Here is an 18,085-nt window from a genome sequence, read left to right as displayed (position 1 = left end):
ATGTGGCCTCAGCCCGTGCAGCCAAGCAGGAGGAGCTGCTGGGTTCTTATTTAAATGCTAGAGAAACGGCCTTCAGAATGAGGACGTGCATGCACAAAGCTCACATGCATAGCACTGCCTGTGTGTGACCGCACCCGCCACCTGACCCTCTGTGCTTGGCTCCTGTCACTCAGCACAGCATATTCAAGCTTCACCTGTGTCATGGCGTGTTCATAGCTGAGTTGCACTTGGTGTGTGCACAGACGACACTTGGCTTATCCACCCATCAGCTGGTGGATATTTGGGCTGTTTGCATTTGGGGCTGTTATGAGTTCATGCTGGCCAAGCACAGGGGCTCCTGCCTATAATCCTAGCACTTTGAGGGGCTGAGGCAGATGGACCACCTGAAGCCAGGACTTCAAGAACTGCCTTGGCAACATAGAAAGACCCTGTCTTTACCAAAAAAAACCCCACAAAATTTAACTGGGCATGGTGGCACATACCTGTATTCCCAGTTATTCAGGAGGCTCAGGAGGGAGGATTGGCTTGAGCCCAAGAGGTTGAGGCTGCAGTGAGCTATGATTACACCACTGTTCTCCAGCCTGGGTGACAGAGCGGGACCCTGTCTCGAAAAAAATAATAATAAAGAATGGTGCTGCTGTGAACACTGTCCAAGTATGTGTGGACGTGTTTCCTCAGTCCCCGGGTACACACCAGGGAGTGGGTTTGCTGGGTCACACGGTAGCTCCATGCCAGCCGGTTTTCCAGGGCGGCTGCACCGTCTCACAACCTACCTGCGCTGTGGGAGGGTCCAGCGTTCCCGCATCCTCACCGGCACTCATCTGTTTGTAAATCCTAGCGCCCACACGTCTTCACTGAGTCCTGGTGTGGAGTGGCATCTCATTGTGGCTTTGATTGACATTTCCCTGACGAGTAACGGTGCTAAACATTTCCTGTGCCTGTCTTTTCCTTGGAGAAGTGTGTATTGAGATTCTTTGCCCTTGTTTTAATTGGTTCACTTGCCTTTTTATTATTGAGTTGCATGAGTTCTTTGTAAGTCACTGTTTCTTGAGGTTGTACCAATTTGGGTGTGGACTTCAACTCTATTGGCCAATAGTCATTGCTGAAAGGGACCAGGGCTGGGGGAAGGAGAGCACTTCTCGACATCCCGTGTCGAGCTGGGCCTCCTCCCCATGCCAGGTGCGTGATTCCAGCTCCAGAGGACCCTGCTGGTCCCAGGCCTCAAGAAGTGGCAGCTGGAGATGCCTGGGCCGTGACTGGAGCTGTCAGGCCAACGCCAGCTGCCCAACGTAGGAGGAGAGGATGGGGTGATGGCAGGACCCCTGCCCAGGGACAGTGCCCAGCCCCGTGCCTGCTGCCAGCCCCTTGGCCACAGGAAAGACTCTCCACACCCCCCTTCTCCATGCCAGACCCCATCTCTATTTGGAAAACTAAGCAAAAGATACATTCAAATGCCCTAAAACCCAGTAAGCCAACCAGTGCACCCGCCATCCCTGGCGTGTCATCTTGGGGAGGCCCCTGCAAAATTCCTGCTTCCCAAGGGGTTTCCAGGTCTAGCCCCACTCCCAGAAAACGGTGCTGAGACCACCTCTGGTCCTGGGTGCTGTTTCCCTGTCCCCTGCATTTCTGGACACAGCACCTGTTTCTGGGGAATCCCTGTGTCTCCTTTAAGCCTCTCCTGAGTGTAGCTCCTTAGAATCACTGCGCTGCTGAGCTTCTACTCCAGGTGCTCGAGGGGTGGCGGGGCCCCCACAGCAGGCAGAAGTTCGGGAAGGGTCTGTGCAGGGCCGAAGGCACAGACGTGGAGGCCACGGCCAGTGGGCTACCCTGGAGGGGGCCGGCCACACGGGGACCTGACATCACGACCCCCATCCCCATGGCCTCGGCAGGCAGAGCCAGGAGCTGCCCACCCCTGTGCTGAGCCTAGATGTTGAAGGCCCCTTCCTGGCCTCCTCTCCCAAGGGCTGCAGGATGGCCTTCTGAGCTCACAGCCCTTGGGTGAGGCAGTGTCCAAGCACAGATAATTGGACTGAATTAGCCCCATCCCCTGCGAGGGGCGGAGAGGGAAGCGAACCTCACCACCCTCCCCTCCCCTGAGGCCTGGCAGCTCCTGGGTTGAGCAACTCCTCCACTGGGTGTTAAGCAAGATGGTCACAGAGCAGGGCCCAGCCCAGCCTCAGTCCCTTTGCCTCATCCCTGGGGAAAGCCCCACTCCGCTGGAACTGAGAGGCTCACCCTGCAGCTGCAGACCTCGGAGGGGCCAGCTTCCAATCAAAATCGCCTGCAGGCCTACTGTGTGCAGGCCCCACGCTCAGGGAACACTGGAAGAGCCTGGCCCTGCTCTCAGGAGCTCCCTGCCTAGGGCCTGCTGCATGGCCGAGTGGTCACGGGAGGTGGGTGCCTCCAGCCCTCGACTAGGGAGATGCTTGAGGAATGGGTGTTGGGGTCCCTGGTACAGCCATGCAGGTCAGTGACAGATGGGGCAGGAGACTCAGCAGAGCTTGTGGGCTGCTGGGCGTGAGCAGGAGCAGGCAGGCTGCCTGTTCAGGCCCCTCATCAGGCGCTGCTGGCCAGAACAGCCTTTGACCAGTGCTGGTCTGGGTCTGGCCTGCCCTGAGCTGTGCTGTTACCTTCTGGATTCTTCCTGAGTCCTGAGCTCCACACCCCTGCCTAGCCCTGACCACAGACAGTGGGACAGCAGGATCCCAGGACAGCTGTGCTCTCAGGGGCCCGGACAGCCTCCTCTCCAGAAGAATCCACCTCAGCCCCAACATCTCTTAGATCTACGCGGCTCATCACCTCTGTCTCATCCTCATGCCCTCCCACCTCCTGGGTGATGTCATCTTTCCCTTAGTGAGATGGAAAGACAGAGAAGGCAGGACGCCCCCCCCCCCGTGCTGGAGCCGCCCCACATGGGGAGGAGGCCCTGGAACAGCAGGTGATGGTCTTGGCTGGTGCTGGAAGCCCTGGCGTGTTGGACACCTGCTCACCTCGAGCCCTCTCTGTGGCCTTTTCTATGCCTCATATGAGAACTTCCCCCTCTTTGGGGACCTTGGGCAATGGCTCTGTCAGGGTGTGTCACTTGTTATATCATTTTATGTTTATTCCAGTCCTGAGGTATGTGGCCTCCAGTAAGTGACTGAGCCTCCCCTTGCCTCAGTCTTCCCAACTGAAAATGGGGCTTCAGTAAGAAGATACATGTCAGGTCTGGCACGGTGGCTCAGGCCTGTAATTCCAGCACTTTCAGAGGCTAAGGTGGGCAGATCACGTGAGGTCAGGAGTTCGAGACCAGCCTGGCCAACATGGTGTAACCCTGTCTTTACCAAAAAATAAAAAAATTAGCTGGGCATGGTGGCACGTGTTTGTAGTCCCAGCGACTCAGGGGGCTGAGGCAGGAGAATCTCTTCAGCCCAGGAAACGGAGCTTGCAGTGAGCCAAGATCGTGCCACAGCACTCCAGCCTGGGCAATAGACCAAGACATTGTCTCAAAAAAAAAAAAAAAAAGAAAGAAAAGGAAAAAAGAAAAAAATACAAGTCAGGCTGTTTCTCTTTCTCCTAATACCTAGCACAGAGCTGCTGCTGCTATTAACACTCGTCTGTCTTTATTAAACCACATTCTCAAAGCTCGTGCTGTATGGTGGATTCCAAGCCTGGCACAGGGACCCAGAGATGGAAATGGCACTTGTCCTTGCCCCAGAGGCTCCAGTCTGAGGGAGGAGAAAGACCTGTGTGAACAGTTACAGGGAGAGAGCATGTGATGCCAGAGGCGCAGAGCAAAACGGGCTGCCAAGTTTTGCCTCAGGTGGACAGAGCTTAGGCAGCTCCGTAATTCCTCATTGGCTGGAGCACGGGGACAGGTGCCTTTGCTGGCATTCTGGTGGGTGCAGCCTCAGTGGAAGCCATTCCACATCCCATGCCATTGCCCCTGTGATGCCACTTGGAGTGCAGATCCACACAAAACTCTTGCGAAGATGTTGGTGCAAGGGGAGGTTGTGTGGACCGTGATTCTGATGCTCTAAATGCCCCTCTGCCAGTGACCAGGTGAACAAGTCATGGTCCAGTTGAACTTTTTTTTTTGAGATGGAGTTTTGCTCTTGTAGCCCTGGCTGGAGTGCAATGGCGCAATCTCGGCTCACTGCAATCTCCACCTCCTGAGTTCAAGCGATTCTCCTGCCTCAGCCTCCCAAATAGCTGGAATTACAGGCCTGTGCTACCACACCTGGCTAATTTTTTTTGTATTTAGTAGAGACAGGGTTTCACCATGTTGGTCAGGATGGTCTTGAACTCCTGAACTCAGTTGGTCCACCCACCTCAGCCTCCCAAAGTGCTGGGATTAAAGGCGTGAGCCACCATTGTCTGGCTGGACTTTTGAGTAGAATGAATGCAACCATTTAAAAAGAAAGAGTCCGGGTACGGCGCTCACACCTGTAAACACAGCACTTTGAGAGGCTGGGACAGGAGGATCGCTCGAGCCCAGGAGTTCAAGACCAGCCTGGGCAACAAAGGTGAGACCCCCGTCTCAGGCTGGAGTGCAGTGACACCATCATAGCTTACTGCAGCCTCAACTTCCTGGGCTCAAATGATCCTCCTGCCTCAGCCTCCTGATTAACTGGGACTCCAGGCCCCCACCATCACACCTGGCTAAATTATATATTTTTTGTAGAGATGGGGTCTTGCCATGTTGCCCAGGCTGGTCTCAAATCCTGAGCTCAAGCAATCCACCAGCCTCCCAAAGTGCTGGGATGACAGCCCTTAGCCAAGAAACCCTGTCTCCCTGAATGAATGAATGAATGAATGAATGAAAGGCTTCAGGCCGAGGACCTTCATTCTCAAAGGTGCTGAGGAATTGTTTGTTAATAGCAGCTGCCTGGAAGGCAGTGGGGAGAGGCTTTTCATTTTTCAGTCCTGCTGGGGCCCAGGGCGCCCGTTGCACTTTAGCAGACAAGAGCCGGCCTGTTTTCAGCAGCATGTATTGCGTTAACAATGTTAGAAGAAAATGGAAAGAATTTGAAAAATCGCTGGGTTATGCAGAAGAAGAGCTCCCAAGTCTGGGAGGAGGCGACATCAAAGCCAGGTTTTTTGTTACCGGTCAGCCCCCATGTCAGGTCCTGGCCGAGACCCTCAGCCTGCCTGAGTGGGAGGGGTGCCCAGTGGGTCCTGTCTGTGGGTGGCGGGCGGCGGGGTAGGTCTCAGGGGGAGGCTCCACTTGGGCCTTCTGCGGCCTCAGTGCCCTGGGACGGTGGCGTTTGTCGCTTGCTGTCTGCCCCTCCCAGGCAGGGATGGTGTGAGCGCGCTGGTCCCCAGAGGGACACACACACCTTCCTTCCACGAGCACCCCCGTGCCCATGGTCTTGGTGGACTCAGCAGGTGCCCTCTGCGCCCGAGACCCCTGCGCGGCCCCACAGTGGGTATGCAGGCTCCGTCCTGGCGCATGCGGCTGCACGAGGGTCCCACCCAGGCCGGCCAAGTTTTGGGGGTGCCTCACGCCCGGGCAGGTGAGGCGCTGCGCCCCGGATGGGGGTGGGCGGCGGCGACTTCCCAGCGGGTTCTTGGGGCGCTCGGGCTGGGGGTGCCGGAGCGGCCAAGGGAGGAGGCCACACGCCCGCCCGTCTGCGCCGCTGGGGGCCGCCCGCGGGCCTTGCCGGCCAGAGCGCAACGTGCGCCCCGGGCCCCGCGCCGGCACTGGCTGAGCGACCGCGGCGGAGAGACGAGCGGCGGCAGCGGCGGCGGAGGGCGGGAGGAATGCGGAACCGGCGCGCAGGCTGAGGCCGCCCGGGATGGCGCAGGGACGGCGGCGGCGGGCGGCCTGCGCGGGGTCCTAGCGAGCCGGGCGGACGCTCCTGGCCCCGGCCCCGGCATCGGCATCGCGGGCGCATCGCGGCCATGGCCAAGGAGCGGCGCAGGGCGGTCCTGGAGCTGCTGCAGCGGCCGGGGAATGAGCGCTGCGCGGACTGTGGCGCCCCGGGTAGGTGCGGGCCGGGTGGGCCCTGGTGGGTGGGCGCGAGGGTCCCGGGTGGGCGCGGGGGTGCCGGGGACTGGGCGGGCGGGGGTGGCGGCGAAGAACACCGGGCCAGGTCGGCGCTCGGGTGGGGCCCGGCCCGGCTGCACCTGCGGGGACCCAGACGTCTCCCCGGGCCGGGCGGAGCGGGAGGCGCCTCCCCAGGGCCCCAGAGGCCCCCCGGCCGCCGCCTCCCCTCCCCTCCCCCGCCAGGCTGCGTGTCTCGGTCACCGTGGACCGCCCGCCGCGTTGCGAAAGCTCAGGCTCCGCACAGAAAGAGGAAATTGGGGCTGGCTGCAGGGAGGGAACGGACTGCCGGCCGGAGGGCTCTGCCTGGGCGTGGGGTCCTCCGGCTCGGGGGCCACCTCGGGGTGACGTCATGCCCCACCCCCTCCCGCCTGCGCTGGGTCGGGGGTCCCTGGGGGTGAGCGGCGCCCCTCCCCCGCTCACTGCACCTGGCTGCTCCGGGGCAGGCGCCAGGACAGGTGGGACCTGGGAGAGGTGGGGCCGGACGCAGGTCCTTGTCCACCTGCCGCCGGTTTTCCTGGCCAGGCATCCCTGACTTGGTTCCCTGCGCCCCTGGTCTGTGGGATTTCAAGGCACTGGAGTCCAAAGGCGGGGAGTCCCTCCCTTCCAGGCCTGGTCCTGCCATTGGCTGCAAAAGGGCCCAGCGCCCAGACCAGCCCTGCCCTACTCAGAGCTGTCAGCCCCAGGCCATCTCTCCTGTGTGGAGAGGGACCTGCAGGAGCAGTCCCACCACCCCGGGCACACCAGGAATCTGGGGGTCAATTGCCCGAGCCCCTCGGAGCAAACCTAAACTCACCAGCGGTGGCCAAGGTTAGGGGGCGGGCGGGGAAGACCCTGCATTTGCCTCCAGGGCCCTGGATCAGCATGCAGCCTCTGCACACCCAGAAATAGGACCTGATTCCCTCAGCAATGGAGGGGTCTCTGCCAGCCCCAGGTCTTGGTAGCTGCTGTCCAGCGCAGTGTGGCTGGAGAGGCCACACAAGGAGCTGGGGTGGTCAGAGGGGGACAGTCACAGGCTTTTCTGGAAGGACAGGTTGGACCCACGGCCTTTCCATGGCCTCCTGAAGCAGGATGGTGCAGGGTCTGTGCCATGGTGTGATGGGGCGGCCCCCTGGGCTGGCTCACCCCAGACTCTCCCCACCAACCCCCAGCCTTTATTTCTGCCTGTTCAGGAATGCTTGGCCAGAGAGCCAGAGGAAAGGGCCTGGCCTGGGATTGCTGTGGCCCAGCAGGAGGGAAGCTGGGCTTGTCTCTGAACCTCTGGCCGCATAGCCTGGGAGCAGCTTCTCTGGACATAGAGCCCCTCTCCAGCCTCCCTCTGGGCCTCCCAGCCTGGCAGGAGGAAGAGGAGACTTCTCTGGTCTGCTGGGCCCTTCAGTGGCCCCTCTCCTCCCAGTGGGTGCAAGTGTGCCTGGACCACCTGCTACACTTCCAGCCCGCGCCCCCCAGCAGTTCTCACACCCCCATGCCCCACGCTGCCTGGCACAGGGCCACACCTCTGCTTTTTTAGAATTGGCCCATGACCTCAGTGTCTTGCCTCCTCTGTCGTGTAGCGCCATGGAGTGGGGATATTGTGAAGGGTTGCTCTCATTTCTCAGTCAGGGAGACTGATGCCTTGCAAACTGGAGCTGTCTTAGGGGACATGGGCCCCAAAGGTAGACCAGGCCTCCTAAGGCTGGGCCACACCTGGCCGCTGTGCTTATCCACGCTCCCGAGGGCTATGTCTGGGGTGGAATGGAGGTGTCAGGAGGTGGGGGGCTGCCTGGCCCCCCATGACCCCATGGCATATCCTGGAGGGCTCTGTGCTTCTTTGCTGATGCCTGCTGCTCCGGGGCCTCCCCTTCCTGCTGTGGCTCAGCAGGGTGAAGAGGAGCCTCGCCGGTGTTGATAGGGGCTGGGGTGACCGACACTTACTACTGTCCTCAGAACACCGTCCTGTGCACTGGCTCACGGCTGGTGCAGACCTGGACAGCAGGATAGCGGGACATCAGACAGGACCAGGCCTGGGGGTGCTGGGGTGGACTTGGACAAGCCTCACCCACTGGCGGTGTGAGGGAGGCAGTCTGGGGATCTCTGCAGCCTCCACAGAAGCTCCTTCCAAACTCTCCCCATTATCTGTCCCAATAGTGGGTTCCCCTGACCTTGAACAGGGGGCCTCACCCAGCGGCCACCCAGAGAGCCTCTCATCTCAGGCCTGGCAGGTAGGTGAGTGGGGGGTGTGCTTGGATCCACTGTCCTACGAGACCTGGGTGGGGGTCTCCATCCTGGGTGGGAGTTGGGGGAGGGAGGAGGTGACTCTGCATCCTCGGAACTGCCTGCTAAATTGCAACAAAGACTAGGGACCGGGTGTGCTTTGGGAGGCTAAGCCAAGGGGATCGTTTGAGGCCAGGAACTGGAAGCTGCAGTGAGTTGTGATCACACTGCAGGCTAGGCCAGAATGAGACCCTGTCTCAAAAAAACGAAAAATAGACAGATTCTCCTCTTTGAGTCTCAGCCTGTCTGATGCCCTGGAAGGACTGGGGTGTCTGATCTCTTTTTTTCTTTTTTCTTTTAAGATAGGGTCACCTGTCACCGAGGATGGAGTGCAGTGGCACAATCTTGATTCACTGCAGCCTCTGCCTCCAGGGCTCAAGCAATCCTCCTACCTCAGCCTCCTGAGTAGCTGGGATTGCAGGTCCATGCCACCACGCTCAGCTAATTTTTTTTTTTTTTTTGAGACAGTGTCACTATGTTACCCAAGCTGGAGTGCAGTGGTGCAGTCTTTCCTCACTGCAACCTCCAACTCCTGGTTCAAACAATTCTCCTGCTTCAGTCTCCCAAGTAGCTGGGATTTCAGATGTGCACCACCATATCTGGCTAATTTTTGTGTTTTTTATTTGTTTGTTTGTTTTTGAGACGGAGTTTCGTTCTTGTCACCCAGGCTGGAGTGTAGGGACGTGATCTCGGCTCACTGCAACCTCTACCTCCTGGGTTCAAGCGATTCTCCTGCCTCAGCCTCCCAAGGAGCTGGGATTGCTCCCAGTACCCACTAGAACCCCCAGATAATTTTTATATTTTTGGTAGAGATGGGGTTTTACCGTATTGGTCAGGCTGGTCTCGAACTCCTGATCTCAGGTGATCCTCCTGCCTCGGCCTCCCAAAGTGCTAGGATTACAGATGTGAGCCACCACACACAGCCATAATTTTTGTGTTTTTAGTAGAGATGGGGTTTCAGCACGTTGACCAGGCTGATCTTGAACTCCTGACCTTAAGTGATCTATCCACCTCAGCCTCCGAAAGTGTTGGGATTCCAGTTGTGAGCCACCGTGCTTAGCCTAATTTTTGTATTTTTTTGGGACAGAGACAGGGTTTTGCCATGTTTGTCAGGCTGGTCTCAAACTCCTGGCCTCAAGCAGTCCTCCTGCCTCAGCCTTCTAAAGTGCTGGGATTACAGGCATGAGCACCTCGGCTGGCCTGTATCTGGGCTCTTTAACTGGGTTGGAGAGCAGGTATTAACTGGTAGTTCCTAAGAAGCCTTGTGGCCTGGACCATCCCATGAAGGCCCTGGTAGCTCAGGTGCTGCTCCCTCATTCCACACCTGAGCCCCTAGCCAGATCCAGGCTCCAGGGTGGCCCCGGCTCCAGGGATAACTGGGCACGAGTGACCCTGGGGGCCAGTCCTCCAGGCTCAGAGGAATCGGAGCCCATGCTTACAAGGCCGACGGGGTGGACTTATAGCTCAGGCTTCTCATTCAACCCAGGAAGGCTTCAGGGCAGAGGTGATGTTTCAGAAATTGCTGGTAGCAACTCCCTTGGTGGGGAGGAGTTTCAGGAATTTGGCCTGGCATGGGTGAGGGTGAGAAGAAGGCTGCTGAGTGGAGACCTGGGCAGACTTCCTTCACTCCCCAGGGCAGCAGCCCAGCTAGGTTGGATTTTTTTTTAAAATAATAATTTCACTTCTCATCATTTTAAGTGCACAGTTCAGGGTCGTTGAGCATGTTTACCTTACCAAGCCACCGCTGCTGCCATCATCCCCAGAACCACCTTATCTTCCCAAACTGAAGCTCTGTCTCCTTTCCACAACGGCTCCAGATCTCCTCTCCTCAGTCTGAGGCACCCACCCTTCTACTTTCTTTCTTTTTTGAGTTGGAATCTCTTGTTGCCCAGGCTGGAGTGCAGTGGCACAATCTCAGCGCACTGCAACCTCCGCCTCCCGGGTTCAGGCAATTCTCCTGCCTCAGCCTCCCAAGTAGCTGGGCTTATAGGCATGCTCCACCATGCCCAGCTAATTTTTGTATTTTTTTTAGTATTTTTAGTAGAGACAGGGCTTCGCCATTTGACCAGGCTGATCTCGAACTCCTGACTTCAGGTGATCCTCCCACCTCAGCCTCCCAAAGGGCTGGGACGACAGTCATGAGCCACCGTGCCCAGCCTCTACTTTCTGTCTCTATGAATCTGATGACTCCAGGGACCTCGTAGGAGTGAAACTGTGCAGTATTCATCCTTTTGTGACTGGCCAAATTCACTCAGCCTAACGTCCCCAGGTTCACGGATGCTGAACTCCTGACCTCAAGTGCTCCACCTGCCTCGGCCTCCCAAAGTGCTGGGATTCCAGGTGTGAGTCACTGTGCCTGGCCTAATTTTTGTATTTGGTTGGTAAAGACAGGGTTTTCCATGTTTGCTTCAGGTTGTTTGGGTCTGTACCTGTGGGGTCCAGCCCTATAGGGTTCTGTGAGCCCCTCCCGGCTGGTGCAGAGATGAAAAATTGTAGAAATAAAAGACACATGGACACAGAGATAGAGAAAAGAGAGTTTGGGCCCAGGGGTCCGCTGCTACCCAGATTGAGGAGAACAGCAGTGGCCCCGAATGCCGGGACAGACGCTCTCACTTTTATTGAGTTGCATATCTGGGGGCAGGGTAGGTAGGGCATGGCCTTGGTGGTTGGTGACTGGGGGCAGGGTAGATAGATAGGGCATGGCAGTGATAGAGTCAAGCACATCACGTGTCATTCAGGCAGGGGCTTAGGAATTTCTGGCACCCGAAGTGAGGTAAGGAGCATAATGCATCAGCACCTTTTCCATACTTATCAAGAAAGAACTAAAACATTAAGATTTATACTACTATTACTGATTATCTTTTCTAAGAAAAAAGGAACCAGGTGCAGAAGCAGGACATGAGAGTGGACATGGAATGTGACCGCTGAAACACAGCATCACATAGATACAGTTAAGGCCCCAGATGTCTGTGGGTCTATCTGACAGCCGTCAGGCCTTACCACTAGAACTTGGAGAAGCGGAGTTTTCTCCAAACTTCCCCAGGAAGGAGATGTCTCGGCCACTTTGGACATCTCATTCCCTAGCTGGCTAAACAGCGGGCGCTTTCACAGCGCTGGCGCTGCCACACAGCCAGGGCGCCCTCCAGCAGCCCTTGTGTGGGTGCGACAGAGGGCTTAGAGCATCTTGCCTTAGAGTCATTCATTTCACAATGTCTCCCCAGGTTCACACTTCTGACCTGATAGGCATTAGTAAAAGAATTAAGATCACCTATGAATAACTAAGATCACATATGAATAACTAATAACTACTACAGTTATATTTCTAGTTACTTTCTTCTTCATTATTTATATGGAAATAGGCTGAGGCCTTTTGCTCCTGCCTCGGTGCTTATGGGATCTCCCTGCTACATGAGCCCAGGGCTGGAGTTGCTGCGTCCCATGGTGATTCTGCGCTTAGCTGGTTGAGGTTAACTGCTAAAGACGGTTTTCCCTACCTGGTTTTGCACTCAAGCCACAGGCCATCAGGTCCCAAGTGCCTGCCCGCCTGCCTGCCTGCCCTGCGGCCGGGTGTGGAGGGCTGGTGCAGGCCACCAGCTGGCACTCAGGGCTGGAAGGAGTTGGAGACCTTTCCCTCGGCCCTGCACTTGGGTGCCCAGGCCCTGGCCAGGCTCCCCAAATTCCAGCCTAGACCGGATCCCCTCCCCAGATGGACCCAAGCTGTGGTGCGGGCAAGGGTTACCCCTTTGTGGACTCCTTGAGCCACTGGGCTGGCCATGACTGCAGCCAGCTTCCCTGACGCACAGGCGCTGCGAGTTGGACCTCAGCTCCAGATGCATCTCAGGTTAGGTGTGGCACTGCCACCACCTCCATGCCCTGTGCTCCTAGACTGTTGCCATTCTGGAGTCAGAGGCCTTTGCCAAGCCTTACTTTGTGGCAGCACCTGGCAGGCAGCTACATCCTGGCATCTTCTCCTCTGTCACCCGTCAGGTGGCTGCATGGCCCCATTTAGCAAATGAAAGAATGAGGAAACGGGAAGGAACTTGGAGGGGTCCACGGTGGCACGTGGCTGTGTGGCCAGGAGGTGTGTTCTTATGTGCCTGGGAGAGGCAGAAAAGGCCCACGAGGGCTGAGCCCCAGCATTGCTCTCCTCTGGGCTGTAGCGGGCAAGGCGCCTTCTCCGGCTCTGTGCACGTGTACTGAGTGCCTTGCCCTGTACGGTCACCGGGGCTCAGGGAGACCGGACCAGACCAGGCCTTTGCTCTTGGCATCTGCGTTCCTTGGAGAGGAGACAAAGACAGATGGTGATAGCACTCGGGGACAGGGAGGGCCGAGGGTAGAGTAAGAATTGTGAGTGAGGATGATGGCGGTAGGCTTCTGCTCTGTGAGTGGTTGACAAGGATGCCTTTCAGCTGAGACCTGGGTGGTGAAAAGGGGTGGGGCCTGCAAACCTATGGAGGAAGGACATTCCAGGACTTGGGACCCGCTGAGTCTAAAGGCTCCGGGTCCAGGCCTGGCCTGTTTGAGGAACAGGAAGAAGGCTCAGAAGGCAGCAGAAGGCTCTGGAAACAGCCGGGAAGAGGCCTGCGCTGGGCAAGGGCTGCCTTGGTATGCTGGCAAATCGGCTTTGGAAAGCCTGCTGGGGACACTGCTCTGTGTTCTGAGCTCTCTCGTGCTGCAGAGGTAGAGGCTTCTGGGAAGGCAGGTGGGAGAAGGACAGGGGTGGGTGCTGGCCCTGGCACTCCCAGTGGCCAGACCTGGCAAACGAGATGGCAGAGGAACAGCCAGGGCAGTCAGGGGAGACCCCAAAGAACTTAGAATCTTTGGCCGGGCACGGTGGCTCACACCTGTAATCCCAGCACTTTGGGAGGCCAAGTCAGATGTATCACTTGAGGCCAGGACTTTGAGACCAGCCTGACCAACACGATAAAACCCCGTCTCTAATAAAAATGTAAAAATTAGCCGGGCGTGATGGTGTGTGCCTGTAATCCCAGCTACTCGGGAGGTTGAGGCAGGAGAATTGCTGGAACCTGGCAGGTGGAGGTTGCAGTGAGTGGAGACTGCGCCATTGCACTCCAGCCTGGGTGACAGAGCGAGACTCCGTCTTAAGAAAAAAAAGGATGTAGAATCCATGTAGAATCATGGATGCCACATGAACGCGTTTTCAGGAAGGAGGACTGGGCGCCTGTGGGCTGGGTGGTGGGTGAGGGAGTATCAAACTGACCCCAAGTCACTCTCCAGGTGGCAGTGGTGACAGCTTGGCCAGGGGGTGATAGGCCAGAGGGGGTGGCGACACCTGGAGATGCATTCATTGGAGGAGTTTCCACTGAGACCAGGGCAGAGTCCTGTGGTGGGACCTGGGCCTGGCGTACAGGGGAAGGCCACAGAAGCGACCATGTCCAATTGCTGTGGTTTTCCTCCTGGAGGCTGAGGCCAAGCCACAGACCGGAGGGAAGGCAGCTGAACCTTGGCCACCATGGAGCGCCTTCTGCAGAGCATGTTCTGTTCACAGGCTGGTCTCGAACTCCTGACCTCAGGTGATCCTCCCGCCTCAGCCTCCCAAAGGGCTGGGATGACAGTCATGAGCCACCGTGCCCAGCCTCTACTTTCTGTCTCTATGAATCTGATGACTCCAGGGACCTCATGGGAGTGAAACCGTGTGGTATTCATCCTTTTGTGACTGGCTGATTTCACTCAGCCTAACGTCCCCAGGTTCACGGATGCTGAACTCCTGACCTCAAGTGATCCACCCACCTCGGCCTCCCAAAGTGTCCCAGCCTATGACGCACCACAGGACCCGGGTCTGGTGGGCCCAGCACAGGAGCAGGAGGTGTGTGGGACACTGCACAGTGACTGAGGCTGGGTGGCAGTGGCTCCGTCTGGGGCCGGGAAGTCAGTGTGGGGAGGGTCAAAGCCTGGATCGGATGAGCAGGATGTCGGGGTGTGGTGGACAGAGAAGAAATGAGAACACCCAGGCCTTTAGCCAGCACCTCACTTGCTGAGATGGGGGACGTGGGAGGAGCAGCCAGGAAGATGAGCCTGTGATGTGAGGCTCTGTGAGAAGCCTCGGTGGCCTCCTAAGGGCAGAGGACAGAAGAGGCCCAAGGTAGAGACAGGTCGTCAGTGTGTGAATGTCTCTCTCTCCTCTAATCCCAGCACTTTTGGAGGCCAAGGTGGGCCGATCACCTGAGGTCAGGAGTTGAGACCAGCCTGGCCAGCATGGCGAAACACTGTCTCTACTAAAAACACGTAATTAGTAGGGTGTGATGGCACATGCCTGTAATCCCAGCTCCTCAGGAGGCTGAGGCACGAGAATTGCTTGAACCTGGGAGGTGGAGGTTGTAGTGAGCCAAGATAGCGCCATTGCACTCCAGCCTGGGCAACAAGAGCAAAACTCCATCTCAAAAAAAAAAAACCTCAAGGTCAGGCACAGTGGTTCACACCTGTGATCCCAGCACTTTGGGAGGCTGAGGTGGGAGGATCACTTGAGCTCAGGAATTCGAGACCAGCCTGGCCAACATGGCAAGACCCCCATCTCTAAAAAAAAAAAAAAAAAAATACAAGAAAATTAGCCAGATGTGGTGGTTCACACTTGTGGTCCCAGCTACTCAGGAGGCTGAGGTGGGAGGATTACCTGAGCCCAGGAGGTCAAGCCTGCAGTGAACTATGATCACACCACTGCACTCCAGCCCAAGTGACAGAGTGAAACTCTTACCTCAAAAAACCAAAAAACGAAAAGACCAAATTCCAAATCGAGGTGGAATTCATATGAAAAAGTTAACCTTTTATAAAATTTTTTTCATAAGGATGGAGTCTCGGGGTCTCACTATGTTGCCCAGGCTGGTCTCCAACTCCTGGGCTGCACCTCGGCCTCTCAAGGTGCTGCGATTGCAGGCGGGAGCCACCCCGCCCAGCCTCAAGTTAATCATTTCAAAATGAAAATGCAGAGGCATTTAGAACATTCACCATGCTGTTCAACCACCACCTCTATCGAGTTCCAAAAATAGGGTTTTACAGCCAAGAGACCAGATGGGCTGCAGAGGAGGTGGCCCTGCACGAGGGCCCCGAAGAGGGGTGTGGGCTGGGGGCCCAGGGGAGTGGGCTCTGGGTCAGGGCGGGTCCAGGACTGGGGATGGGGCCTTCACCCTTCCCGAGGCAGAGGTGGAGCAGCAGGAGGGAGAGAGGGCAGGGGGCAGGGGGCAGGGGGCGGGGCAGGGCTGGAGGGGGTCCTGGGAGGATTCTGAAATGTGAACTGTGTCGGGTGCTGCTGGGAGGGAACCAGGAGAGGGGCATGTGCCCCTGAACCAGATGAGGGCCAGTGGATCTGGGTCCTGGGAGGCCCCATCCTCTCAGTGGAATGGGACCAGGGCTGCCCCTGGGTGTGAGGGGGCTAGGCAGAAGAGTGAGCTGCCAGCCCACCCAGGAGCCCCAGCAGTCACTGCCTTGCCCGGATCCCGGGAGGGGACGTGGGTAACTGGGAGACAATGTGTGGAAAACATGAAGGTGGGGTTGGGGAGGGGCCTAGGTCTCGGTGGGGCTGTGTGCCTGGGGGACAGTCGTGTGTGCCCCACCTCATGTAGATGTGAAGGGCGATGGGCACCGGATCCCCTCCCCCAAGGGTGCCCTCCCACCTTGGCTGCCCCTTGTGTGCCTGGCCAGAGCCAGCGGCGGACCCAGCCTCTATCGCACCGAGATCTCTGCTGTGCGTCAGCCTTGGGAGGGCAAAGGTCTCTGGAGCCAGGGCCCCATGGACAGGCTTGGCTGCTGCCCTTCCCCCCGCCCACGCCCCAGCCTGGCCTTGGCTTGGGGGACACACCTGCCCCACTTGGCTCAACCCAAGGATGTGGCTTACCTGCCCAGGTGCCCCAGACCAGCTCCGGAAATGGTGAGTGGCTGAGTCACCTTGGGCTGCCTGAGAGCAGGCAGGGCAGAGTGGGGCTGGGAGGAGGGAGGGGAAGAGCCTGGTGGCTGTGGGCAGAGTCTCAGAGAAGGAGGCAGCTCCTGGAGACAGTGCTGGCAGCCTGGATGTTTGTAGGGGCTGGAGCCTCGGGCCTGCCCCCTCCCCACCTCCCCGTCTCCTTGGGACCCCCATCTCCACCACTACATCAGCTGTGCTGTGGCCACCCTTGGGCCCAGTGTGCACCTGCTGGCCTTGTGGCCTGTCCTGGGAAGAACACAGGCCATGGATGCCGACTCCAGGCAATTTGGGAGAAAATTCCACAGGCCTGGGAGCCCAGAGTGGTCAGAGGCAGGGCATGTCCTACAGCCTTTTGCCCTGAGTGGAGGGCAGCCAGAATGTAGTCCAGGCTTAGGGAGAGGCCCTCCTGCCTGAGCCTGTGGGGGCCCTGGGACTGTTGCATCCAGCCAGCTCCCCTTCTACCCTGGAGGGTCCCTGGGGGCGGGCGGCTCCTGTGTGCCTATGCATGCCCTGCCCCTTTTCCGCTCTGAAAAGGGCTTTGGGCATTTGTAGATGCAGGCAGGCCTGGTCATGCCCAGCAGCCTGAGAAGGAGGCCTGCCCAGCCCAGGCTCGGCCACTTGCAAGATGGCAGGGTCGGCCTGTCCCTTCTGCTTTGGGAACCAACCAACCTTTGTCCTTGCTGGAAGTTGGGGAGCTCTAGCTCCCCCCGCGCCACACACACACACACACACACACACACACACACACACACACGAACCCACCCTGCAGAGCCTCGGCACAGTCAAACCGGGAGGCTGCCTTCTATTTCACTGCCTTCAAGGGCTTGCGGGGAGGTCACTCTCCCAGAGCCCCACGCCTTAAAACATTGCCCAGTCACCCCGCTGGGCTCTTCCCTCCCAGGGTCTGAATCTTTCTTTAAAACAGGGTCTCAGGGGTGGGGAGCGTGGGGATGGTTAATGAATACAAAAAATAGAAGAAGATCTAGTATTTGATAGCTCAACAGGGTGACGATTGTCAACAATTTGTTGTACTTTTAAAAATGACTAAAAGAGTATAATTGGATTGTTTGTAACACAAATAAGTGATACATGCTAGAGGTGGTGGGTACCCTGTTTGCCCTGATGTGATTATTTCACTTGGCATACCTGTAGCAAAATGTCTCATGGACCCCATAAATATATACATCTACTATATACCCACAAAGATTAAAGATTAAATATTGTTAAAAATAGGCCAAGGTTGCAGTGAGCCGAGATTGTGCCATTGCACTCCAGCCTGGCCAAGAACAGTGAAACAACGTCTTTAAAAAAAAAAAAAAAAAAAGTTAAAAATAGGCCGGGCGAGGTGGCTCACCCCTGTAATCCCAGCACTCTGGGAGGCCGAGGCAGGCAGATTACCTGAGGTCAGGAGTTTGAGACCAGCCTGGCCAAGATGGTGAAATCCGTCTCTACTAAAAATACAAAAATTAGCTGGGTGTGTTGGGCACCTGTAATCCCAGCTACTTGGGAGGCTGAGGCAGGAGAATCGCTTGAACCTGGGAGGCGGAGGTTGCAGTGAGCCTAGATCATGCCACTGCACTCCAGCCTGGGTGACAGAGCAAGACCCTGTCTCAAAAAAAAATTGTTAAAGAAAAATATCAGCCAGTATGGGCCTGAAAAAGAAAAAAAGAAAAAATAATAAAGAAAAATAAACAAAACAGGGCCTTGCTTAGGTGAAGTGGCTCATGCCTGTAATCCCAGCACTTTGGGAGGCTGAGATTGCTTGAGCCCAGGAGTTAGAGACCAGCTTGGGCAATATAGCAATACCTTGTTTCTACAAAGAAATTTTAAAAATTAGCTGAGTGTGGTGGCATGCACCTGTAGTCCCAGCTACTCAGGAGGCTGAGGCGGGA

The 18,085-nt window shown here is 57.1% G+C and overlaps 1 protein-coding gene across 1 annotated transcript in view; it reads left to right on the top strand.

The window, feature by feature from the left end:
* Positions 1–5,681: 5,681 nt before the first annotated feature.
* Positions 5,682–18,085, top strand: part of ADAP1 (ArfGAP with dual PH domains 1) — a 55,774-nt gene continuing 43,370 nt past the window's right edge. The window contains exon 1 of the mRNA XM_021668821.2: positions 5,682–5,965. Coding sequence (XP_021524496.1) covers positions 5,884–5,965 — 82 coding nt within the window. The 5' untranslated portion in view covers positions 5,682–5,883. The remainder of the gene's footprint in view (positions 5,966–18,085) is intronic.

Source organism: Aotus nancymaae, unplaced genomic scaffold (genome assembly GCF_030222135.1).
Source record: "Aotus nancymaae isolate 86718 unplaced genomic scaffold, 86718_ANA_hifiasm-v0.15.2.pri h1tg000263l, whole genome shotgun sequence".
Taxonomy (NCBI): domain Eukaryota; kingdom Metazoa; phylum Chordata; class Mammalia; order Primates; family Aotidae; genus Aotus; species Aotus nancymaae.
This window is presented reverse-complemented; position numbering and strand designations above follow the sequence as displayed.